At 35.0% G+C, this 27,923-nt stretch overlaps 1 protein-coding gene and 1 long non-coding RNA gene across 3 annotated transcripts in view; one reads left to right on the top strand and one right to left on the bottom strand.

The window, feature by feature from the left end:
• LOC105853514 overlaps positions 1 to 18,421 on the bottom strand; it is a 317,640-nt gene extending 299,219 nt beyond the window's left edge. For both annotated transcript variants that reach the window (XR_001145360.1, XR_001145361.1), the window contains exons 1-2: positions 18,243 to 18,421; positions 3,130 to 3,256 (exon numbers count right to left, since the gene is read on the bottom strand). This is a non-coding gene — a long non-coding RNA (uncharacterized LOC105853514). The remainder of the gene's footprint in view (positions 1 to 3,129; positions 3,257 to 18,242) is intronic.
• A 136-nt stretch (positions 18,422 to 18,557) lies between these two features.
• PHYHIPL (phytanoyl-CoA 2-hydroxylase interacting protein-like) overlaps positions 18,558 to 27,923 on the top strand; it is a 39,084-nt gene continuing 29,718 nt past the window's right edge. Inside the window, exon 1 of the mRNA XM_004680874.2 lies at positions 18,558 to 18,913. Coding sequence (XP_004680931.1) covers positions 18,808 to 18,913 — 106 coding nt within the window. The 5' untranslated portion in view covers positions 18,558 to 18,807. The remainder of the gene's footprint in view (positions 18,914 to 27,923) is intronic.

The following is a 27,923-nucleotide window of genomic DNA, read 5'->3' as shown; positions in this document are numbered from 1 at the left end:
GAAATATCCATTTCTGTGTCAATTTCTTCCAATTCTCCATATCTGGTTTATCTGATCATCCCCAATGCAGAGTTTGAATCACATTATCATAAATCATGTTCACATGGTATTCTCTCTAAGTACATCTCCCTGTGTGCCCAAATTTCACTTCTATTAACAATACCAGTCATAGTGGATTAGTGTTCATTCTAGTGACCTCACTTAACTTGATTATATTTGCAAAGACTGTATTTTTAAAGAAAATCACATTCTGAGGTATTCAGGACTATGACTTCAACAAAGGAAATATGGGGGATATGTCAATCCATAATAGTACCCTACACTTATTATCTGAAAATGAGAAATGTCTGTTTTATCTTTTATGGTTTAATCCATGCTTCATTTCTGGAATTTAATTTTAAAATGAGGTTTTCTAAAAGTAAAATTTCAGTATTTATTTATATTTGAACTCTTGCAAAGGGAATTTTTAGTAGTTACAAAATACATACAGAAAAAAATGATACATTTGATATTTAAGATAACAAATGTAAAAATAGTGTAAGTATAGAACTATAAAGTTAGATGTTATTTTTTACTATTTTACATGTCATATGTCTTATACAGCACTATAGGTGGGTACAAAAATATAAATTATAATGATTTAATATTTTAAAGGTCTGCCATTTATGTGGAAATTATGCATTTATACATTGTAGAAATTTGTATATCACCAAGAGAAAATTAAACATGCGTAATTCCACTATGAAAATATCAGCATATATTTTCCCAGGTTATAATATCAATAGATGTTCTATAATTTAATTTAAATGGTATATATTATCTTATATGCCATCTTTCTCACCTACTGCACTTTGTATATCATTTTGTAGCTTAATAGTACCTTAATTTATTTCATTTGTACTAATCTGTATTATATATATTAGCTATGGGCATTTTCAGAGATTAATATAGACTATAAAATTAGGAACTAGATGCTAAAACTTACTTTTTTTAACTTTTTTTAAGATTTATTTTATTTATGCATACATAACTAGGGTACAGACCAGAGATGCAGGGGTGGTGAGAGAATGAATTCACCAGAAATAGAGGAGGGAGCAAAACAGACATTTCAAGGAAGTACACTGCTGAGGGGAGCAGTGGGCGGGTCAGGAGAGGTCTGCCTCACCATGTGAACCATCTCTGGGGCTGGGATAGAACTTGTGCTGAAGCAGCTGCAGCTAGCTTGCAGTGCTGCATCCTAACCCACTGCACCACCAGGGAGGGCCCTAAAACTTACTTTTATCAAAACAGAATAGGCAAGAACTATGTATAATTTATCAAGACCCCACTGAAAAATATACATAACCAAAGGTATCGATTTAGGAGAATCTCATACAATGAAAGGGCATCAATAATGTTGGAAAGACCTGTATTCTGCTTAATTCATTGACAGCTTTTCATGCATACATGTTCACTAGCTACATTTTGACATACACTGTTTCATTCTATTATTACAATATTTTTATGAGAAAAGATATATTTTTATATTACTGCCAAAAGGTATAAAAGGTCTATCATTTAACCTGCTTATAAGCTAAGATGCTAATCTAAGAAAATATGCGACTTATGGATCTGAAACAAAATACTTTCTTATTCATAATAAAACAATAGCCAGACGTTCCTTTTGGTTTGCTTTGGTTGGCATGCCCTTCCAAATCCCACAGAGATAATATAAGTGGCCCTATAATTGCCTGGGAAATTGCCTGGGTATTTTTGGTATACCAAGTCAGAAAGTTTAGGGACCTCATGATTGGTAGTAGATTACACATATTCTTGACCTTTCTACTATTCCATGCTTTACCAAAATCCATCCTTGTTGTGTAACAAATCACCTTAAAGAAAATAAAACTCTACTTTCCAATAGCATCTGAGTAAGTCATTTTTAAATCCTGTATTTTGCTTTTTTGACAAAGTCACAACTTTCACCCCTATATCTATATCCATCTATATTCTCTTTATGTCTTCCAAATTCCCTCCTCAAACTTCCAAGTCACTAAAACTATGTTCCACATTTCTTCTGACTCTGTTTCTATGGGACATAGTTGGTAAATTTCACATATGTTGGCAAGTTCACTGATGCATTTTTAGGTGCTTTACTCCAGGAAGCAAATGTCATTCCAAATGACTATTTAATTTCAGAACTACCACACTCCACTTCTCATCAAAGATTACATGGTACTCGATTTTTTTGTTTGTTTGGTTGGTTGGTTGGTTGTCTAAGAAGTGAAACCTTGGCTCCAGATAACTGTTATTGCTCATGGTCCATTCTACCTACCCTCCTCACCTTGGCCTGTGATTCAAGGAATGTCAAGTCATCAATACAATGCACAGATTCACAGCTAATTGTGCTAAATTTCTATTTATCTTTCTATTAATTGGAAAGTTCTACTCCATGTTAACTTCTTGGCACTGGTTTTGATAGTATTTGGTCTCCATGAATCTTTTTTCTTTCTGACCAGCCTTCTGATAACTCTTTAATTTTATCTAGAAGCCTTTATCTTAACATGTTCCTGTGTAACCAATGTTAACAGAGTACCACAATTTCATCAGTTTCTCCCTTAGCAGAAAAACTAGGTTGCATGAGTATGATAGCGAGGAAATCAAATGCAGCATATCCATGCTAGCAATTTAAACAGATCCCCTAAATCTATCTTATGGATCCCAAGGTGAAATTAAATTTCTCCTTAGAAGATGTTAAAGGAATGATTTGATGGTTTTGTTTCATAGAAATTAAAGGAATTCCTACAAACATTACATAAACTTATTTGGCAACTCTGCTGCCTTCTGAGATAATCTCTGTTCAAACATTAAAAAGTAACTACCAGAATATCAACCTCATTCTACCTTAATAAAGAAATGGTTGTCACATACTTAGAACTTAATGAATACCAAAGTGTTCCAGGTACTTAGTTTATCAAAACACAATGCCTCTCTTATAAATTTTTCATCCTTATTAAATCTGCCCAAATAGCATCATTCTATCAGTTATTTATTTACAAAACAATCTTATATAACATTCAAATTCTACACAGACTCACTGAATACATTTTAAAATATATTTATCTCGAATATCCTTGCGGTTCTACTTACTCAGACTGGGCTAGCTTATGTCTCTGCACTCAGCTGTAGATCAGCTACATAAAATTTCTGATCCTGGGTGGGCTTCTTCACATATCTTGGGATTGGCTGGCTCTCAACAAATTTAATGTGGTATTAGCTGCAATGACAGAGGCAATTTGACTGTAGTAGACTGAGTATTCTCAGATGAAATGCAGATTTCCAAGAGCAAAACAGGAAATCTTTTTTCAAACTTCCATTTGTGGCATACCTTCTAACATCACACTGATCAAAACAAGTCACTTGGCTTTGACCTGAACAGTGAATCGGAGGCAAAAGAGCTGGATACATGAGGAATGAAGCTCTGGAGCCATAACACAATCTCCTGCAGTCTTTGTTGCTGGGAGTAAGTCATAGAATTATGCATTCAGTTGTGTGCATAAAACAAAGACTAAATTTCAGAAATTTTGAGTCAGTGGAAAACCATTCATTGGTTGAAATTTGACCATAGAGGTTTTGTATCACAAGAATTAGGCAAGCACTACTAATCAGAGCTCCAATTTGTAGTCATTTTACCAGTAGTATAATACCATGCATCTCAAGAATTTCAGTTTCAAGTTTTTCCCAAGCATAGAAATTTTCAGGTGATTATGTGATAACATTATATTTCTATTTTGCATCAAAGAAAATAATATTGGCATTAGTACCAAGTTGCTGTTTTTGTTTTCTTTTCCTAAATTACCAACATGTATGCAAATACTGTAAATTTCTCAAAATAGATGGCTCATTATTTCATGACAGGGAAAGTAAGAATAGTAATTAACATCATCAAAGAAATTACTTATGAGTTAAAAGTTCCAATTTTCTATTTTTAAGTATTTTGAGTCTTTCATTCTGTGCTTCAGCAATAATCCCCAGGTAGCTAATCCCTGAGGTGGTGTGTGGGAGGGACAGCACCCAATGATAACATTAAACTTTTGTCCGTAAATAGCTGAAGCTGTAATTTTGGCTGACCTAGAATTATAAGTTATGTGAGGCCTTTTATCACTCAAAAGATTTAGGGAAGAGATCATAGAAATCATATAAACTGGAGTTTCAAATAACTATCTATTATCTATTGGTGTTTTTATTCCTCTGTGAGTAAGGGAAGTGATTCTTCTGTGTGGTATTAATTAGTAACTCCCTCTCTCTCTGTCTATTTATATATATATCTATATATATATAGATATATAGATATATATATAGATATATATATACACATATATACATATACAAAAATATATTTACTATAGTAGTAAGTTGTAAAACTGTTCAATTCCTTTCTTATTAAGAAATAAAAATACTGAATTTCATACACAAGTATATTTTATATTCTTTTCTTTTATCATGTCCTCTATATGTATAATATCTATATATACATATATTTTTCTTTTTTTACTTCTGCATAATAGAAAATGATTATGACTGAAGTCAAACTGTGCCAGTTCAAATTCAAATTCAGTGACTATAAACAAAGTACTTAACCACTTGGTTTTTATTTTCCTCACCTGTAAAATATGGACATAAATAGTATCCAACCCACAGGGTTGTGATATTCGAAGAGCTAATGAATGTAAAATATTTAGACCAAAGCCTGTAAATCCTCAAAAAGTGTTACCTGTCATCATTTAAAAATCCAAAGTATTTTCATTTAAATAGTTTTAAAAAAAAAAAAACTAATCTGCTAACTTAGAGGAAGTTTAATCATATTTGCTGCCATTAATATATATTGCTTTCTTTTCTCAATGACTTGTGTTATAACAATTTAAGAATGTTTAGACACAGTCTGAGGTAGGCAACAGAAGCTCAGGGTAAAGAAAAGGTCCTCCTATTTCAGTTTTCTGTGTATTATCTACACAGAAATGTCAGAAATGTATGTAGCAAAGACCTTACGAAAACATGATTTCTGTGTCAGTTACAGTCCAGTGGTGCAGAAATTATAATCAACATATGATAGAATTGACTGAGGTATACTTATCCTCTTTTAACTGTTATTTAACCAGAAAAAAAATCACAGAACTCTAAGAAATATTTATTTTTGTCTTTTAATAAATTCAACTTCACACTAAGGGAGAAAAAAAATGTTTCTTGGTATCTTTTGATGATATATGCCTAATAAAACCCCAAAGGACATTAAAGGAAAAGTCATGTTCCTTGTAATAATGTAAATTATTACAAATGACGACTATAAAACTTCATAATGTACTATGATATTTATGACTGATACAACTACTTATATTATGTAAGCATGGAACTTAATTAGATAGAATATATAACTGGAAATCTTACAAATATAGAGTAAGACAAGTATATCTCAATCAAAACCCACTGAGATAAAAACTGGCAATTAAAAAATTATAGTGATTTTATTATATAGTACTTGTAGATAAGGCATAATAACCAGAGTCCAGTGATCCTATTTACAAATCCATTTGGTAAATCACATGCTAGAGAGATATCAGCTAGGACCTACAAAATAGGTCCAGTTTTTTCTAGGTTTTATTTGAAGACATGGACAGAAAAGAGAATTATGAAGTTATTAATATAAATTAATATAAATATATATACGTACATAATTGTTAAAGGGTATCAATTCACTCATATTTCAATTAGGAGAAATACAACTCTATATATTCATGGAATACATTATAAGAATATGATATTAGATTAACTGAATTTTAAAAATGTAAACATTATAGGTAATCACTCAAAAGTCAGTATTTTTTTTCAAAATCAATTTGAATCAATATTCAGGAGCCCAGATTTGCAAAGAATTGCACTATCAGACCAAATTCAGTGATCCTGGCCTTTAGATAAAATAAGAAAAGATATTAATATATTTTATAGTATACACGACTACTTCAATTCTATATAATGAAATTAAAATTGTTTATATAACTAGTCTCATTATTCACCACTGTTACATGGCCCTCTGCACAGAGAATACTCATTTTCTCTAGTCATTAAAAAAACAAATATCAAACAATGGATTTACCATTTTACCCAGTAATTCAACTCCTAGGCATCTACCCCAAAAAGTCAAACAAGGAATTCAAAAGGAAACTTGCACACCCACGTTTACTACATCACTATTTACTATAACTAAATTTTGGAAATAACTATAGTGCCCCCAATAGGAGAGTGGATCAAAATGTGGTATTATATACCACAGAATAGTGTTAAGTCAGTCATCAAAAAAGATCAATTTGTGGCAATTTGTGGCAACATGAATGGAGCTGGATGGGAAAATGATTAAGTCAAATGAGTCAGAAGAAGAAAGATAAATAGGGGGTGGTTTCACCAATATGTGAAATATAAAGTATATTGTTAAATATCAATATAATAAAATATAAAATGTATATATAGTGAAATATAAAAAGTCAAACAGAGACTAGCTTAAAAAATAACTTTTGTGGCCCTCCCTGGTGGCGCAGCGGGTTAAAGCACTGCACTAAGAAGCTAAAGCCACTTCCGCATGAGTTCGATTCCCGCCTGCACTAGAGGTGACCACATGGCGTGGCAGACCTCTCCTGACCCCCCCGCTGCTCCCCTCAGCAGTGTACTGCATCGATCTGCCTGTTCTGCTCCCTGCTCTGTCTCTGGTGAATTCTCTCACCCTCCACATCTCTGGCCTGTACCCCAGTTCTGTACAAATAAATAAATAAATTTAAAAAAAAAATAACTTTTGATAGCTCATTACAGAACTAAGCACCAAGGGGAGAGAGGGGCTGAAGAAGAGCTAAGAACATAGAGGAAAAGAAATTCAGTGGCCTATAGTGTGGAACATGGACAATTTGGATGTGGATGCACTATGCTAGTAATAACTGATGAGGATATACAAATGTCACTACAATTAAATAAAAAATTACAAAGAACCAGCATTTTTTTCCCTTATTAAAAAAACAACAACAACAAAAACCTGTGTTTAGGAGTAAGATGAATGTTTTTGTAGCTCCCTTTACAGGTTAAAATGGTTGACTCAGCAGCACTCTGAGTACAATGTAGGGCTTAGAAAAGCAACCTGATGGCACTTAAGTTTACACTCAAGACAAGTGTTTTATTCACACAGATTTCCCTTAGCTAAAACTAATTTCTCCCTTCTTTGTGCTTGCACAGCATATGAGTTCTTCCTTTCCCGTAGTGTTTGTCACATCTTGCCTAATTTTGAGCACTACTGCTTGTTGTAAAAAGGAGAAATATCAATACTTACAAATATCTTCATTAAAATTTCAGTGTTTTTCTATTTCTCTCCTCCTTCTCCAGGTACTATTCTCCTCTAAAACCAATACTCTAAAGCATATGCTGCTACCCAGAATACCAAGTACAGGTGGATTGATACTACTACAAAATAAACAGCAATGAAAGAGAAAGAGTGAGTTAGAATGAAGGCACAATTATCTATTTTATGTTGTTTTATAATCTGGTATGCCAGAAAACTATTAATATCTTTATTTCTGAGCAAAAAATGTTTATAGTGTATATTATATCACAAAAGTCAGATTGTTTGATGTGTCGTCAATGGTTAATGGCTGGTATCTTCTCATGAATAAATTCAATCACAGAATAAAGTCTGACACTTTATCTTCTGGTACTCAGTGCCCTGAACAGAGGAAGCATTAAAAACTTTTGTTAAAGTGCATTGATCAAACCAATGATGTTCACATTTATTGATTCTATTCATTCAGTTAATAATTCGGCAAACCCCTCCCTTCTATTCTGTATCTATAGACCACTATCATAATAACAGAGAAAAAAAACTCTAAATGACTGAGTTTTAGTTATCTTCTTTGTATCTGGGGAGTTGAGGCCCAGAGAACAGACAGATATAGTCCAGGGAAACTGAAAATTTTCAATTATATTGTAACTCAGCTGTGTTACCAATTGTACAAGTTTACCATTTCAAGTGATTTAAAGACCACTATCTTGCCAGAGGTACAGAATCCTTAGACATGAGATGCATTAGAACAGATTACAGTCTCTTAAAAATACATGGAACAAAATTATTATGAACTATGTTTGAAAAGAACTTAAACATGATTTCAAAAAGTATTTTCAAGTATGAAACAAATTAGATGCCTGATTTGTTCATGTGCCATCAGACAAGCTGGCTTGACTGAAAAAACATCAATCTATTTCATGAAATAAACAATTGCTTCTTTGTATATGTCTATGTATACATGTGTGTTATATACACACGTTTATGTAAATATACATGTTTATATATCATATATATCAAGAGAATGACAGAGTGATTGATCAATGGATATAAGATAGTGAACTAATAAAGAACAGAAACCAGGGCAACAGAATATAGTATGTGACAAGAATGAAATTAATATGCCTAGTCTACTCAAAAGTTCAGTGTTGTTAGATAATAGCTTAGAATTTTACTTTGTATTTGTAGCAGTCTGATTCCTGGGAGTATTAAGACCTGTTCTATAGACTTATATATATATATGTAACATCTCAGAGAATTAGCCTATCTTTGTTTAAAGACTTTATTCTTTAATATTGTGCTATTTTAAACCACTATTTCACTAGCAACATTTTCATGAAGGAAAGTAAATTGCATAGGATTGTGTTATAATAATGCAAGTGTCATATGAGAGACCAAAGAAATAATCTCCTTTATCACTATAGCAGTATCAACTAAATCCTTATAAGACTATCTGGTTTGCTCTGAAAAATGTGGAATAAGGCTTCTTTATTGCAATTCACAGACTGTCAAAACCTTGCATACTATGAAAGATTAGCCTATGATCTGTCCCACAAAATGTGTGAATCCACAAATACTTTGTGGTTACATGAAGATCTTATTATCAATCTTTATGACATATTCTGACCTAAAGGTCTAGGGACCTAGAGTTATCAAGAGACTACATAAAACATGACTACACCACAGCAGTAATTTCAGTTTTTATGTTATGCATAATCAGATTTAATATTATCTGATTTGTAAAAGTGCAACCTGTAGGCATTTCTTTAAGTTTAGAAATACAAGACATTTAGAAGCTTACTGTGAGAAACAATAAATGAAAGTGACTTTGAGGACTTCACAAAATGAATAGCCATACACTGTCAAACAATAATAATCAAAGATCATTTTTAATGTGAATGAACTAGCAATTTGTTTAAATGTACTTTCTTATAGGGCCCTCCCTGGTGGTGCAGTGGGTCAAAGCACAGCACTAGGAAGCTAAAGCAACTTCAGCATGAGTTCGATCCCTGCCCTGGAGGTGACCCACATGGCGCAGAAGACCTCTCCTGACCGGCCCGCTGCTTCCCTCAGCAGTGTACTTCATCAGTCAGCCTGTTCTGCTCCCCACTCTGTCTCTGGTGAATCCTCCCCTGCACCTCAAGCTTGTATAAATAAATAAATAAATAAGTTTTGCATAAAGAAATGTCTTTTAAAAAAATGTTCTTACTTATAACCAAACTGTTCAGATTAACTACTTTATTGTGAATAAGCTAACCCATTACATTGTGTTTAGTTCTGAGCATATTTCCAATGGGTTATATATTAATTATAGAGTATATTTAGAAGAGAGCAAGGCCTCACTATCCTTTGAGGCAAGCTACAGTATTTGTAAAGATTTAGAATAGAGAAAAGAAAAATTAGAAGAGATGTGATGTTTGGATCATTACATATGCACAGTTATCTCATGAAAAAGAATTAACTGTCCCTGTGTCTCCAAAATTAAGTGGGAAAATAGACAGTGGGAAGAAGTTTTTGATTCAATATAATGTTGGCTCTAGAGTTCTCTGTAGATAAAACAAACTAAATCATCATAAGGAAATAATTGTTTACTTGCTAGTTGCAGTCAATTTGGCTTAGCTATTGTGGAAAAGTTTAAACATGGAGAGAGCAGTATTAAAAAATACTCCTATCTTTAAAGCATATGATGCCGTGGCTCTCCCTGGTGGCACAGCAGGTTGGAGCACTACACTGCAAGCTAAGCCAGGCCGTGGCTACTTCATTTCGAGTTCAATCCCTGCCCTGGAGGTGAGCCACAGGGTGTGGCAGACCTGTCTTGACTGCCCACTGCTCCTTTCAGCAGTGTATTTCAGTCCATCTGCCTGTTCTTATCCCCACTGTTTCTGGTGAATCCTCTTGCACCCCTGCACCTCTGGCCTGTATCCCAGTTCTGTATGCATAAATAAATAAATATTTTAAAAAGCATATGCTATCTTTATGAACATTATACAGTGACTATGAGTAATACATTTATGTGCCCTAGTGATGGGAGCATTATTATGAAGATCAAGAGGCAATACACTATCTGTCTCCATGGTGCTAAATACTACCACTAGTTGAAACCTCTTTTGTGAATAGTCACTAAACTAATTTTTTATGATGGCATCAATTCTTGCTAAAATTATGAAATAAAAGCAACTCCATTTATCTTCATTTTAAGATGACAGTAATTATCCTATAACAGGATAAATTGGTTAAAAAAGGATAAAATCCTAACTTGGTTAGAGAAGATGTTGGCATAGAATGTATTATCACAAAAAAAAACTAATTCCCACTCGAGTATGTGCTCTGACTGTACACATACATTGGTACATACACGCCTACAGAAACAACATACACACATAGCAACTGATCTTTATTCATTGACTAAATACTCTCTTTAATAAGCATCTAGCTACCCTGAGGTTTTTCTCACTATGAATCTTAGAGAAAGCCTACTTTGGATGGAGTCAGGTAAGTTAAACACTTTAGCTGAGTGCAGTGTGGTAGTTTTATTTACATTTATGTAACAGAGAAAGTCTCAAGGTAAGATGTGGCTGTTAAATTAAGGCTTCTTACCATAGTAATGAGTGCATGGCCAATGTGCACTATAGAACATCACTAAAATTACAGAAGTCTTTAAGAGGTTTGAGAGTACAGAAAAAAATGAGATGGCTTTTAAATATCATATAGGCATTTCGAAAAACGAATTTAGAGAAATGAATTGTGCTGAAGTAAAAGTCCAAGAGATGGCTCCCTGGTAGCCTATGGGCTAAGTCTCAGTGCTATCACCTCTAGGGCCTGAGTTGGATCCCCAGTCAGACAGCTAATCCACATGGCACAGCAGACTTGTTTTACCTGCTGCTCCCCTTGGCAGTGTTTTTCAGTAGATCTGCCTGTTCTGCTCCCCACTGTCTCTAGTGAATCCTCTCACCCCCCTGTACCTAAGGCCTGTACCCCAGTTCTTCTATGCAACAACAAAAAAAATAAAATATTAAAAGAAAATACTAGACAAAGAATCACCAGGAAATTTCTGTGTGTAGGTTAAAGAGAACACCAATCAAGTTTTTTTTTTTATAAGGGGAGTTTTGAGCTGTGCTCTAGGGGAATAGACTATAAATACTGTTTATCAACAATGCAAAAAGGTAAATGAATTAGTTTTTTACCAAGAACCTGAAAGTTATGGCAAACTGATGGTGGCTATATACTTATAATTCTATTGACAATATATAGTTTGATCCCACGATTTCCTAACATGGTACTTAGGAAGATCTTTATACCTGAACACATTCTGAAATACTCTACTGTGATTGATGCTGCACAGAGGGAAAGGACCAGAGTAGAAAAAAGCTTTCAAAGCAGTTCAGTTTATAGAGCCTATCCCTACTATAATTTTTCAAACCCAAATCCAATGCTTTTTAAATCTGACTAAAGACAACAGAACTGGGTACAAAACATTTGTGTATTGGGAACATAACACATTTTTCTTGCTTCATATACCACATAATAATGTACCACAGTATTAATATAATAGTATGTAATCATAAGTATTATGTGTGGACCATTTAATTTTCTAAACTATCAAAAAATTGAAGGGCTCCTTGTTTGTGATATATTAAAATAATTTTAGAAACACAATAGTATAATATTATCCTCTCAAATTTATTGCCTTTATTCTATCCCAATTCTATTATCCCAGTATATGACATATTGTAATTTTTTGGCTAAACTATATTAATTGCCTAAATTCATGTCTTCCTTTATTCTATTTATCCTATGGAAAATGGACAGATTAATTTTATAACATACCTTTGCAATTTTTGTCTAAAAGTTTCAATAGCTCACTATTAACTGCAGAATGTAAACAAACAGCCACTGTCCTTTATTGAGCAAATTCTACTTAATGTGTTTTAGTGTATGCACTGATCTCAGAAGCAGCATACAATAAAGAAGGAAGGTAGGAAAATTCTGTACATGGAAATTTCAATAATCTGGTAAGCGATGAGAACCTAAATGTGGTAATAGCACTTACAACTCAGGAATATTTACAATTCACACATCCAAGAAACTGAAAATTTTAATTGCTTAGACAATGTTTTGATTTAAGGAAAGAAAAGTCAAAAGTTGGGTGATACTAACAAAAACATTTGCTACAGTAACTACAGTGGGGGAAATTAGAAAAGAGAGTAGGGATGAACTGATTCATCAGTATTATTATGGTAATGTAAGTAAAAATGTTTATTAGATTGCAATAGGTCAATGGCTTTTGATTAGAATTAGGAGCTAAGATAGAACTTTGATAACTATACGATTTTAAACATTAAGAAGATATTAAAACTCACGGGATGAGTGCATTCACAGAGGAAATGGTTTTAAACAGGTAAGAACATAATGTCAGAAGCTGAACTTTAAGGAACACCTAAGCTCAAGAGGGCAGCATAGAAGCTACAGTTGATAAACACTAAGAACAGATACAGAAAGAAATTCAGATGAGTGCAACACTAATAAATTGCTAAAATATCAAAGATATTTTTTTTTTTGCAAAATGATGTAGTCTTTGTATTTGGTAATATGAAAAATTCTACCAAATCCAAGATGGCATTTGAAGAATACAAATCACAATGTTAGTGATGGGTGATAAATTTTATGAGGTTTAAAAGAAATTGGAGACAATGAATAAATAACACTTTCATAGTACTTTGTAATTTATAATGGGCTTTCATTTATTAGAACATTAAGAAATAGGATACCATTTGTTTCAAGTAAGATAATTTTAAAATCAAGAAGATATGGAAACATTTTAAGACCAAAATGTCAGAAAAGAAAAAAAAAATGAAAAAGCTGAAGTGGGAAAAATAGGAAGCTAACTCTATCTTGCAGTGTTCAAGCACTGAATGAAGACCACAGATGAGGGAAGAAGTAGTACGTTTTACTATGACCTACTGAACTAAAACTAAGAAAAAATGAGAAATTTCAGTTCCCCCTACCCCGGAAAGACAAAAAAGGATGATCTTCTGAAACTTTTCAATGAGAAAAGTTCTGCAATAAGTCATAAAATTGTTAAGTATGTTAAATTTTGACAGTATTTAGTGAAGTATTTAGGACTGAAGAAATCGATTATTAAGAAGGGATTCAAGATCTGCCTCCTTAGTGCAGTAGGCAGCGTGTCAGTCTCATAAGAAGGGATTCATCCTGAGTATTTTCTTTTGGATTTGGCAAATCTATTGTGAAATAAAATCTAAAGCAAACATAATCTGATGTAATTCTTAAGAGTCCAAATTTACTAAACCATAGGATTATAAATATGAAAGTTCTTAATATTTATTTTTTGTTTTCCTTCTGACTTATTTCACTGAGCATAATCTTTTCTAGCTCCATTGATGTTGCTGTGAATGGTGTGAGTTGGACGGCTTCACTTATAGGAGGGCGGGGGGGGAGGGCAGGGAGGTAGATAATAAATTTAAAAAAAACTAGTAGGCAACTATAAATCAGAGACATTCTAAAGGGAAAGGGGAGAGAGAGGTATCAAAACTGGGGGCTGAAAGAGCACAAAAGACTATGGTGACAGTTCATGGATAAATTGGTGGTAAGAACTGTATGGGAACTAGATCTGAGAGGAGAAATCAAATATTGTACAAAATGAATTATGTAAAAACAAAAAAACATTTAAAGTAATTATTAGATTATTTATAGAACTCTATAAATTTGTCCCTATACTTTCTTAATGGTATCCTTAGTATCCCATAATAACCTAACCTGGTGAGGATACATTTTCAGGTGTATTATCCTATTTGATCTTCACAAGTCTAGACAGTATTTAATTTTAGTCAGGATAATGAATTTAGAAAATCTGACTTATTTTTAAATTTGATAATGATGAGTTATTTTTCTACTATTTATAATAAGGAATTAATCAAAAGTCATAAGAGGAATAAAAAAATACCAACATGTACTGATACTGAGCATTTTCTAAAAAAAATTTTCTACCTGTGTTTTAAGTTTTTACTTTGTCCTCAGCCTAGTCATAAAAAACTGGGTTGTGCCTACAACTGCGGTTCATCTAAGAATAACCTCTGTACTTAACAAACTTAAAGGACTTTGTAACTTACTTTTTCTTTGGGTTTGATAAAATTGTAGGCTAGTTGCAGCAATATAATTAAATACATTCAAAGTTCTGAAGTTAAATCAAATAATTCAACAAACTGTACTGCGGTACGTTCTCTATGCAAATATTATGATGTGTGTTTAAAATTTACATCACAGGCAAAATAAATGTTCAGAGAATAGAGATAGGTTTTCAAATGACTGCAAGAGTGCTATCACTGTCAGAAAAACAAATTCCACTGGGGTGTGTTGCAAGATGTCTGGCATTTAGAACAAAGATGGTGATAGGTCACTGCTTTTTCCTTTATATTATTATATTCCAGTATTGAACATGTTAACCTATGGCCTCCTAGAGAAATCCTGAGAAGAATTTACAGTGTGATTGACTGAAAAGAATGTTGTACCAGCAATGTTTGAAAGAGGTAAGATTTAAAAGTATATTAAGTCTGAGAAGTGAATATATGTAAACAGAAGGAAGGTTTATCATTACTGAATACCAACACAGGGAAAAATTAAGGCTTTGGTATTGGTCTTATTGGAGACATGTTTGGGTTCAGAACATGATTTTGGTTTACTTCATGGTTTTACTTCATGATTTTATTTTACTATTTAATTAGTTATTTATTAGATAAGGAATTGAATTAGGATACAAGTCTCTTCAAATTTGAGTACTGTTCTTCAGGATTATTCATAACAATGTTCTCAGATTTGTGAATGACTATAAATTAAACTTCATGGGAATAAAAAGATTTTTATTGGAGGAAATAATATTTATAGAGAATGTAGCATTTGAGTTGGAGTTTGAATAAATGGTAGGATTCTGACTGTTATAGTGGAACCTCAAGCTAACAATTAAATGATGTAATATATATGGATTTGCTTACACATATTATAGGTTAGGTATGGAAAGAAAAGATAGCATTTTTATTTTATCTAAAGGTGACTGGGTCATCTTCATGAAATTTCATTCATTAATAAAGAGGGGAAGTAGAATCATGCTTTTTTAAATTCCTACTCAAGGAATCTAGGTTCATCAGTATTTCAATCTGTTCTTTTAGATAAAGTTCAGTTTCTTTTGATAAGACCCTCAGTCTTTCAGATTCCACCTTTTGCCCTACAATTATTTTAGAGGGTATCAGTAGAAAGTTTTCTATTACCTTCAGGCATGAGACAAAGGGTTATTACATTTTTACCTCCTTTGGTATCTGGTGATATTCTTTGCATGTGCAGTTAATTCTATGCTTTCATTTGAAGTTGACTGGCAAAACTCAAGCTCTTTGCTTTCTTAATTTGATTTAGGCCTGGTAGGCATCTCTACCAAAGGGTCTCATCTTTGTTCTCTGAACATCCCTGGTTTAGAAGGTACATCCTGCAGTCTTTCACTGGAGTATAACGTTGCTCTTCTAACATCAAGTCTCACAGGAGGTTAAGTAGCTCTCAACTCAGGTAACTACGTACATAGAAACTATCAGCAGTTCTAGAAAGTAAAATGCTGCCCCCCCACACACACACCTAACTTGGTTGCCTGAATTGTTCCCCCTCAATATGGCCAGTAGAAATCTGGAAATCAAGGCAAAGGTTCCTCTACTCTTGAGTTTTCCCATACCTATCTGGAGAGCTCTAAAGTCAAAACCTCTCACCCTACATCCTTAAGGTGAGTGAGTAAAAATACTGTTGATTCTCTTTCTCAAGCACTTCTACCACTTTTTCATAGTTCGCTGAGCTAAACAAGAAAGGACTGTTCTACTTTATCTTCTTTGTTGCCACCATCTTTCTCATACCAGTATTTGTCATTAGTCTTTGTGGTGGACTGGAAAATACTGAATTTACAATGTGAGAAACACTATCATTTTGGCCTATCATTGATGTTATAAGCTATTAAAAAGTGTTATTTTTTATCAACTCCACAATGACTGATTTGCCTAACAACTCTCAAAATATATTGTATATTGTCAAATATTGACTTTTTATTTTGTATTTTCTATGTAATAATCCAGAGCCTCATTAAAAAGGTACCTTGGATTGAATAGGTTTAGTATCTAGAAAGTCCCATTAATATTTCTTAAAACATTACTTCCTTTTCCAATTACACATATATACTGTTCTGTAAATTTGTTTTTGTTAATTTTCTATCTAAAATCTTTTAATAATTCCCATTCCCTTAAGACCAAATCTTTAGAAAATTCCCTGATTAACCAGACTAAATAAAGACCACTGTGTGCACTTCCACAAGCTTTCACTTACTTGTTTATAATACCCATCATTCCTTTACTTTTTTAAATTTTATAAGTTTATTTTTACATATTTTTGTGCATTTTTCCATCTCAGTTGCAATCCCCAAATCACCCATCACCAAATCACCGATGTGACCCATCATTCCTTCACTTTTTTAATGTCTACCTTTACTAACAGATTTGAACTCAGAATATCCCATATCCAGCATATTTTCCTAAAAGTAGCAGATGCTTAATAAAATATTTGCATGAGCTATAGTTTTATCTATATGCATGAGTTATAATTCCTCACTTATAAAGCAATAAATTGGTAATCCAATTTACAAATCTGTCAATATGTGGTGGCTGAAAGATTAACTCACTGTGGTTAAAATGATGACATCAATTTCTGGCCCTCCAGAGCTAGCCTTTGGAATCCAGGAAATTCACCAATAAGTGCCACCTGGTCATATTTTTTGACAAGCAGTAATTTATCCTCTCTTGAGGGAATTCTACGTTGACACAAGAATTCCTTCAAACTACAAGATCCTTCTTCATTAATACTTAAGTTTATAATAAGCGTGTTTCACTTTAAGATACCCAATTATCTTCCATAGATTTTTATCAACTTGCAGTTGTTCCAGGTTTTCTCAAAGGATAATTTTACCTTCAGCTAGGCCTTGTTTTATTTGGTTTCAATTAACCAGGTTTAGCCATTTATGGCTACATAAATGTGACTAGAAAGGGTAGCATATAGCAATCCATATGTAAATTGTTACTTTATTGGTTAACATTTATGTCTGTAACTGGAAAATCAATGAAAAGGAATTTAATTTCAAATAAGTATATACATTAAAAAACCAGAGGGGGTCGGCACTATTTTTGATTGAGACAGCAACCACACTAAAGCTATTCCAAAGATGCAAAGAGCGCAAAGAGGTCAATAAATAGACCTGTCGACCTGTCTATTTTATTGTAAAAATATGTACCTCCACTAATGCACTGAAGAATTTTAACTGTCATTAAAAGCAAAGGGCACGCAAATTTAGGGTAACCTGAAAAGCACAATCTTCATCAACCATTGCAGAAGCGGCCCCTTTCATATCCAGGAGGGCAGGCTTTGTCTGTCCCACCCTCGGTGGCTTCCAGAACAATGCCTGGCAGAGTAAACACCTAACTCTTATTTGTTGAATGAATTGAGAAGCCAGACTGCAAAGGTTGAGAGGTAAAATGGCTTGTCTGCCCGATGCACAGCCGAGGCTGGCTTGCATCTCTTCAGCCCGTTACCTTCCTGGCAGTTCTTAATTGCCCATCTTTCGGAATGGCCAATATTCTATCCCTAAATCCCGCCACTCCTCACTTAATCTGCTCATTTCTTAAACAGACTCAGCTGTTTCCGAGGACCGTCCAGCCCAACAAGCGGGGTACAGGCGGCGAGCAGTCCGGAACCTTGAAGGGACGAAGGTAGCCGCTGGCTCTTACAACCCCATACAAAGGGTCTGAACCTTATTTTTACAATTTTTTGCTAAACAACCAATCTGCTCACCCTCACCTACCCGTGCTGAAGCCAAAGTGCCAACCTGGGCTCCGTCAGACACACTGGGGGAGGAAAAGAACGCCAAATCTCACCAGGAGGAAGGGGAGGGCGCGAGCTCGGTACCCTCAGCTCACGCGGTTCACGCGCGCTCGGGTCCGACGCCTCACGCGCGGAGTTGCGAGGGCAGCCTCGCGAGGGCAGCCGGGGGCGCGTGCGCGCGGGGGGAGGGGCGGGGAGGAGCGCCTCTCGCCAGCAGGTGGGCGCGTCCTCTTGCGCGCGTGCGCGCGCCGCGCCTTCTTCCTCACGTTCGCCGCGCGCCGCGCTCCCAACCCGCCGAGAGCGCGCGCCTCCCGCCCTCGCACGGGTTACTGCTTGGTGTCTCACAGACGCACACTCACCGGAGCTCCTGCCACGGCGGTCGTCTGGGCCGAAGCTCTCCAGCCGAACGCTCAGCCTCAGTCACTCAGCGCTGCATCCCAGCCTTGCTCCCTTTCCCTTACCTTTCCTGCCCTTCTCTCCCATCGGGTTTAAGGAGGGAGCCTGGATACGAAGCAGGCGGGTTAAACCGAGAAGGGGCTTGGAAAATGGAGGTGCCGCGCCTGGATCATACCCTCAACAGCCCCACCAGCCCCTGTGAAGAGGTGATCAAAAACCTCAGCCTAGAGGCCATTCAGCTGTGCGACCGGGACGGTAAGTGCGTCCAGAACCCTGAGGAAAGGGTCCGAGCCCGCGCCTAGGCGCCGCGGCCGCTCGGACTCAGCGCACACCCCCCTCCCCGGTGGCAGGGTCTTTTGTTGTTCCCCCTTCCTTTCGGTGAACATCCTCTTTGGGGGCTCCTCGATGCCCATCCTTCAGGCTCCAAAAGCAGAAGACCACCGAGGCTCACGCTTTGGCGCGGAAATTCGCCTTGGACCGCGCGCGGCATCGGGGCGGCTCGCTTCCTTAGCCTTCTTGTGCCAACAGAGGAGCTGCCCCGGGGAGGGCGCCCTTCCCGCCCGCGGCTCCTGCCCGGGTAGAGGCGCTTGCGATCTTTGCCGCAGTCCGGGTTTCCTGGGTCTTGGGGCTCTGAAAGGGAAATACCCTCTGTAAGGTTCTAGCACAATCCACAGTCACCCTCCCTCATCACAATCCTTTCCCCATGCACAAACTAGTTAGCATTCTTTCTCACAAACTTATCAGTTTCTTCACCTTCCATCTTCAGACCCCTCCCCCCCAAATTTATAAGCTTTTGTCCTTACAAAATGAGATTAGACTGTCAATTTTTTTTCAAGTAAAGGGGGGGTGGGGGAGAAGGGGAATGCATTTCAGCACCAAGGACAGCCGCAAGCTTTATGGGTTGGGGCTGTGATTCATAACTGCCAAAATTTTGTAAAGGAATTAGCCTAATATATCGTCTATGATTCGGAATATACGGCGAATACTCACCATTGTGTCTTGATATTATGTATCTTAATCTATTGTTAAAGTTGGCAGTCTTGTAAAGGAAAAAAAATGAACACAGGGTTGAGGGTTAGAGATAAGCTAGTAATGTGTGCAATGTGGGTAGGTATGGTGCTTCTGTGTTAATTGGAATAGTTGAAGAGTTCATTGCTATTTCAGCAATGTGGAATAAAATTTCAATTGTAAAGAAGTCATTTGATTAGTATCTGACTGGCCAACTAATTGCAAAATTGTAGATATGAAGTAAAACAATTTACATGCTAAGATGACCCTGAACACTTTGGGGTATTAATATAAACTATATAGAGAGAGTATGATTTAGACAAAATTTTAGGCAGGGTTATGTAGAGATATTAAAACATTTTCGGTAAGGTCATAAAATTTAACAATATGCAATCCAAATAAAGAAAGGGGTCTTTCTAAAGTCATCTAAATGGTGATAACTTGGTTAGGTGTTGCCACACAATTTAGTTGAGGTCAGTTGAGCGAAGAAATTACGTTTTTAGCAGATTCAAGATGCAGAATAATTGCTCTTTGAAGCCAAAACCACTTAAATTATTTCTGAAACAGGTGTAGTAGGGATGAATACTCTTGCAAAGGCTGCTTGTATTTCCTTTGTCCTTAGATTTTTTTGGTCACTCTAGTAACAGGTGTACCTATTTATGGAATCTTAAAAATTAGCATTTTGGTATTCCATATAAAAGCTTGCACTGTTATAATGATTATTTTTAATACACCAGATGGGAAATTATGTGTTTTAGTTTATGTTTGCATGAAATGACTTTGTAATTTTCCCAATGTAAATATTTCTATTTTCTTAGCTTGATTTCACAGAAGAGGCTAGTTAATCATTCTCATTTCTTTCAATGATTTATCTTCCTCATTGCTATAGTTAATGAAAATGGGCAGTTTATTTTTGTTCCTCAGAATCCAGTAATCTTAATAACTAAAATTATGATTACCATGTTTCAAAGATGCCAGGGAAAATACAATTGCTTTTTTATTTTTTGTGAAGTTCACAAAGTTAATAGTGTAAAGTACAAAAATCAATGCTACACTTACTGTGGTCTCTCCTGGACTGGTAGCTAATTTATTCTTGTAATATTTTTTAGTTATTCATTTTATGAATTCTGCAAATTATGTAACATTTAATTGAGGAGTGGGTGCTAACATTATACAGTCTATGAAAATTATTTCTTTTCAGTCTTTGAATTGATTCAATATTGACTAAATAGGGTTTCATTTTTTAAAAAAGCTTGTACTGGCAAATACAAAAGATAACTGTATTAAAAAGTATGTAAAAAGCATAATAATTTATGGGGGAAATATCAATATTAGACAAATTTTAAAATGTCGCATTAAGTTTGTTTTCCAGGCCTTTTGTCACAATTTTATACAGAGAAATTTTCAGCTAGATGCTATTTTACTCCCTTCTTTTCCTTCCATTCACTTTTCTTCCTTGCAGTTCATATCACTTTATTTCTGTAAATAAGACAGAAGAGGATGTGGCAGAAGATCTATTATGTGTACATAAGTGCTATATTTTAATAGTTTTATGGTCATAAATATTTTTGTCTTATTTGCTTATTACCTTTTTCACTTTATTTTACTAATAAGTTGGTATTGGGAAAGAATGAGATTATATATTACTTGGAAGTAAAATAAAGTTAAGAGAGAAAGTATAATGTAACTGTTCAATATGCATTTTCTTTTACCCTCCACACCATAATTGTTTTACATCTTGTATAACTAAGAGTTGTAGCTGCTAGTAAATATGGCTCTCCTAGCCTCCCATGTTTTTTTCTCTTTATTTATTTCATTTGTCTGTTTCTTTTTAACAAAATTTCATTGATCTAACACTGACTTACAATACTGTATAAGTTTTTGGAGTATAACTTTACACCTCAGTTATGTATTGATATATAAGATCTCACCTCTGCTACCACTAAAACTACAGTGTGATTCCCACTATCAGATTGACTCTCACTACTTTCTTCTCATGTCATTTCTCCCTCTAATAGTCACTGTATTTTCATAGAACCTACGGGTTATTTCTGTTGTGATCTGTTAGTTCTCTTTGGTTATTTATATTACCAGTATGAGAGAAAACATCTCATAATTGTTTTTCACTTTCTGAATTACTTCAGTTAGCATAATCACATTAAGTTCTATCCATGTTGCAAAAGGCAAGATTTCATCTTTTTAAATAGCTGTTTGTTTGCTTACATAGTAACAGTTCACAATGTTTCTTTGATTCATAACTTATCAAAATATTAAGTCTCTGAAGATATGGAGTAGGGTGCAAGTAGTCATCTAATTGCTTTTCTTAAATTGAGCAAGATGGTTCTATAAGCACATATCATCTCATGTATGTTTTTATGTTAAGCATGTGTGCTTTAATTGCTAATACATGGTTCTTGCTTAGTTGTTACCTGTAGTTCAAAATGAGAATTTTGAATAGACTTCTGTTAGGGAACCTTCTGAAGATAAGCTTTGGATCTTGTAGTTTATGTAATCATTGTTGCAAGTATATTTCTGTTGCTCTGTGTCTTCTCTGCTGAAGAATACTCAAGTTGCATTTATGATGTACTTCAATTTTGACCTTTCACAATATTGAAGGAAAAAACTAATTTGTCATCTGAAATCATCAGTAATACGAAAACCTATTCTCAGTGTGTTTCTTCAAGTAGATACTTCAAACCTTACTGATCTGTGAGAAAAAACAACTCCCAATACCACATATGACAGTTTTTCTACATTACTTCAACTTTTCTTCATCTCTTTGTACTGTAACTATATAATGAATTTCTGTTATTGAAAATGATATCTAAATGTTGCTTTACATGCATCCCTGTGCACTTGTTGTAAGGAAGAAAATATGAATTTAATTTGTTGTAAAGTCCTTAAATCCACTCCCAAAGCTACTTGACTTTAACAAGTTTATTTCTATGGCTCTAGTTTATGATGGCCTAGATAAGGCTTCCAGAGGTTATGATATTAGTCAACAAAGGCACACACTTTAAAGAAATTGCACAGACAGAAGTGGACAGATTTCCCTGTTTTTTCCTAATAGTTTTTTGGGGCAAAGAAAAAAAATTTCTTTTTTGCCCTTATTTAAAAAGATAAATCCCTTTGAATTTAGACTTCAGCATATCTATTTAACTTATAAGCCAGTTGGGACCTTCTTGCTTATGTTTATTGAACTGTGAATTAAACAAATTTTAACAAATAATACAAAAATGCTTAGTGGCACGGTGCTGTAGTAGATAATCTTTAGTGACATTTTCTGAAACAGACATCTAGAAGACATATCAATAACTTACCTTTAATAGTCCAAGAATGTAAAATGGTCATTACTCAGCCTCATAAAGCAGCAGACCTCTGTTAGAACATTCAGATCTGGTAGATAATGTAATGTTACGCAAATTACATAGCCTTTTAATTTATTTTTCAGTAATGTTTACATCTTTGTTTTTTTATTTTAGTTGAGTTTTGCTTACTTAATAAGAGCCTTCTACTACATGAATAGCCAATGGAAACTGTAAACTCTAAATTTTAAAAGAAAAGTAAACTTTAGAATCATAGTTACAATATTTTTATTGTTTGCTTTTATTTTACCATCCCTTCAGTAATATCCTAGCTAGCCTTAATCTTAATAGCTGTTTTCAGCTTCTTGTTCAAATCTGCTGTTTGCTGCTTTTCATGTACCTTGTGACCTTGGTACTTTGAATAGGTGTTTACATTAAAAAAAAAAAAGCCCTCTGTCCTTTAACAATTTTTTATTATTATTATTTATGACGTTTCCCCCTCAGGATAGCTCTGTAATAGCCCATATATGAAACATTACAAAAAATACAAACTAGATGAAAAAGACAAAAACCTGAAAACCATCAGATTATGTTAAACCAATTTATATTCTTGGCAGGGGATCTGATTCATTCCCAGAGAAGTCCTCAAAGTTATTCCACTAAAAGTCACATCAAAGGGTATGTGCCCAGACTCCCTCCAGTGGTAGAATTACTGATGTGTCATAGTAGTAGTAATACTGGCAACTTGCTTAGTTTCCTAGGTAGGCCAGTTACAAATTCACTTTATAGAACACTCTCTCTCCTGTTTTTATAGCTGCTGGTACTTACCCTTTACTTGGGCCCAACCTTTTTCTTAAAAATTATGCAAATCTAATTTCCTAATAACTTTTATATTTTATATTAGGTTTCAGTGATGACAGCAACTGCAACAATCACGGAATCAAACATAATCTTGCTAATTTCTGATTTTCCTTCTCATCCCATACTAAATGCACAACTTAAGTTTTGTAGAATTTGCTTTTTTCTTGGGTTTGTTTTCCATTTCTGCTGAATTTCTCTCTAAGAATTTTTATAGCTTAACATTGTTTTTTACAATGCTAAGACATATACCATATTTTCAGCTGTTTAATGTGTTATCACTAAACAGTAAACTGACTTACTAAGTAAGAAATAAATATTTGAAAACTAAAACCAACAAGAAAGGAAGACTTCCAGCAGGAATATAAATACATACATATATATACTATATATATATAGTTATGAGTTGAAGAGTCTTGACAGGGAAAATAGGTAGGCAGCAGATTCTCTATAGGAAAGGATTATGAGTAGCAATGATATAAAAGAAACCCAGGGCCCTCCCTGTGGAGCAGCAGGTTAAAGCACAGCACTGAGAAGCTAAAGCCATTTCAGTATGAGTTCAATCCCCACCCCAGAGGTGATCCACATGGCACGGCAGACCTCTCCTGACCCACCCACTGTGCCCCTCAGCAGTGTACTTCATCGATCTGCCTGTTCCGCTCCCCACTCTGTCTCTGGTGAATCCTCTCACTGCCCCTACACCTCTGGCCTGTACCCCAGTTCTGAATACATAAATAAATAAATCTTCAAAAAAAAAAGGAACCCTAAAATATTACCTAGAATTTGTGATTGAGTTTTCAAGTAAAATGAAAAGTGATCCAGTAATCACTTTAGATTTTAAGTGGTAAATCAAAATAGTCATTGGCAAGTAGGAGAAAAAGAGAAAGGAAGTAATATTTAGATAATCATGATGATTTTTTTTTTTTGGTATTTCAAATTTTGGGTATCTGTTGGCATCCAAATATATCCTAATACCTTTCCCAGAACTGCCTGCTCTTAGAGTAATTGTATTCCCGGAACAATATGTTTCCTTTTCGCTTTTCTTTCAATGTGGATACCCAGAAAACTCTTGACCTTTTTAAACTATTCTTTCTTTTTATTCCCATTCTTCAAAGGCTTCTGGTAATTTATGATATTTTCAGAATTAATATTAAGTTAAAACTAGCTATTTGATACTTCATAGAGGTTTATTAAATAAATTTCATAGTGATCTGTACAAAACTAGGTTTGGAATTTTAGACTTTTCAGATGGGTTTAATACAAAGTGAGTTGAATGTTTGTTAAAGCATCTGAATCTAACAATAAAAGATACCCTTGGAAACACCTTAAACATTTAGCAATTCCTTTTGTTTTCCCTGAGACAAGAGTTCTAGAATGTAGAAGAGAATTGTTCATAGAATTATATATTCCAGTAGGGAAGAGTATAACTTAGGTGTACTCAGGGCAGGATACTATATGGTAGAATGGAACAGCCATTCACCTGCCCAGGCTCTGGAACAAGAGAGCTGCCAAAAACCAAGAGGCCAAAAACCAAAACTAAGGGCAATAGCAATACAACACCCATACCATAGGAGTCTATGGGCTATACTTAAAAGAAAGACAGTGCCCCAAAAGATGACAGATTACTGTCTGTGGGTTCTCACCCACAGTTGCAAGAGATCTCAGGATTCAAGACCAATCATGGGGTTTATTTTACAAATGGGAAATAAAGCTCTTACTATAGCCACAAGTGGCTGGATATCTCACTCAGATAGTAGCAGTGATCATTGCCACCAATTACCAGGAATACTGAACAGTACTGGCCAGTAGTGAAGGTCCCTCCAGGTGCCCCACTGGCAGTGTCAGAGACACCAAATATTAACAGCTCTTTGTGAGTTAGACTGTGCCATCAACAAACAGGTCTTAGAGACTTCTACTAGGCCCATGGCCTTTTGGTGATCCTTTCAAGGCAATGTCAGAGACAGGATAAGAGATCCAGTCTCTGACATGGTCTCTGGCTTTTCTTCCCTCCTCAGAGGTCAGTTGCTAGATACTCCTTTTCTTCTTTGGAGACCAAGAATGGAGTCTTCCTCTTCTTCCTTCAGAGACTGGAACCATCTCTTCTGTTCAGGGGCTAGAGTGGTTTCTTCTTCAGCTTCATCCAACCCTGGCTTATATCCTCTTTCAGGGTTCCCACCACCCACCCCCAGTCTGATTGCACCATTTTTCAATCCTGTGGCTGATTGGACCATTTAGCACCAAACAGCTTATAGCTTGCACCTGATTGGTCCAGTCCATGATCCAGGAAGTTCACAGTTACATAAAAGGGCTCTGAGGAGCAACTGCCATCACTGACCAAAAAAGGCTGTTACTGGGCTCTGAGGAAACACTGCCACAATTGACCCTGTGGTGGAGCAGTAGGGTGAGAACAACACTGTCGCTGCTGTTCCCACCACTGAGGCAGCTGGGTTCCAATCACAGGTGAAGAATAGAAGGATAAGATTTACTTGTTTCTAGAGTAAACTCAAAAGAGTTTTGTGTTTCACCCCTTGACGGAAAGAAGTAATCACATGCTGGGGAAAGCCAACTTTGTACTCCAGAGGTGAAATAAATCCAAAATCCAGGTTTATTAAAAATGTAAAACATTTTGAAATTGCTCAGTAGATGTGAGTTAAGCAAAAACCTCATATTTGAATTGTAATTATTTTGTTTGTGATATTATGACTATTTGCCAAGTTGTAGTTCATTTAAAGGGGTTTCTCTGTCAGAGGTTTTGGCATAGTAGTCATGGAAACTAATATAAATAAACCTGACTTTTTGTTTTCTATAGTCTGTGGAAGTGTTGCTATATAATATTATGAAATCTTTATAGCTTCCCTAGACATATGCCATTAAAGGCACATAACAAAAAATTTTCAGTGTACTTTATTTTCTTGAAAAAGTTTTTTATCATTTATTAGCCTAAATGTTAGTGAAATTCAGTTTTTAAAAATTTAAAACTGATAATAAATGCAAAAAAGGATCATACAATTTTTGAGTGCCCATTATGTGACAGGTAGGTTCTTAATGATTGCATTTTAGAATTTTACCTATGATGTAGAACAAGGTCAGCATTTTAGAATCCTTGGACCAAATCCAAAAACCAACTGCCAAGGTTTGTTAGAAGAAAATTTATTAGAACAATTTTATTTTCCATGCCCATTTGTTTACATATTGTGTATGGATGTTTTCTTGTTGCAGTAGCAGAACTGAATAACTGATAGAAAAACCACTTAGCCCAGACTACTTAACATACTTATTTATCTGGGCCTTTATTGAAAAGGTTTTCTAACTCCTAATGTAAGAGATTGTGAAAATAAATTAGTATTTCATGATAGGAAAATAGTGAAAGAAAAGTTCCTTTTATATTTTTCCAGGGTTTTGAGATTATCAGGTAGAGAACTGTGAAAGGTGGACAGTAGGCCAAGCTTGTGTGGAGTCAATCCAAGATAGATCCCTTCTAGATGTTTGTGTTTGATAGGCATTGAAGGAAATAAGCCCTGATTTCAACTAGAAATCTAGCCTCCATGTAGTAGATTTAGAAAGAAATACTAGTTATGCATTAGTACTTAGAGGTACACTCACAAACCTATTAATGTATATATTTTAAAGTGGCAAGCAATCGTGAATGTATGGATAGTTATATTGACATCAAATAGACAAAATTATGTAAATCTTACATTCTTCTAAAACAAACTCTTACTGAGGAAGACTCATGGTCTTATTTATCTTATATTGTCTAATGTGTTTTTCAGTCTATCAATGTTTGGCTGTTTTCTTCAATATTCATTATGTCACTGATATAAACATAATTTAAAAAATCAGAAAAATAAAATTTAAAAAAGCTGAAAAGCTTCAACAGATACATAAATCATCATCAAAATCCCATTAAAATTTCAAAATGTGGGCCCTCCCTGGGGGCGCAGCGGGTTAAAGCACTGCACTGAGAAGCTAAAGCCACTTCCGCATGTTCGATTCCCACCTGCCCTGGAGGTGACCACATGGCACAGCAGACCTCTCCTTACCTGCCCGCTGCTCCCCTCAGCAGTGTATTTCGTAGATCTGCCTGTTCTGCT

This window comes from Condylura cristata, unplaced genomic scaffold (assembly GCF_000260355.1).
Source record: "Condylura cristata isolate star-nosed mole 26May11 unplaced genomic scaffold, ConCri1.0 scaffold00011, whole genome shotgun sequence".
Classification (NCBI taxonomy): domain Eukaryota; kingdom Metazoa; phylum Chordata; class Mammalia; order Eulipotyphla; family Talpidae; genus Condylura; species Condylura cristata.
This window is presented reverse-complemented; position numbering and strand designations above follow the sequence as displayed.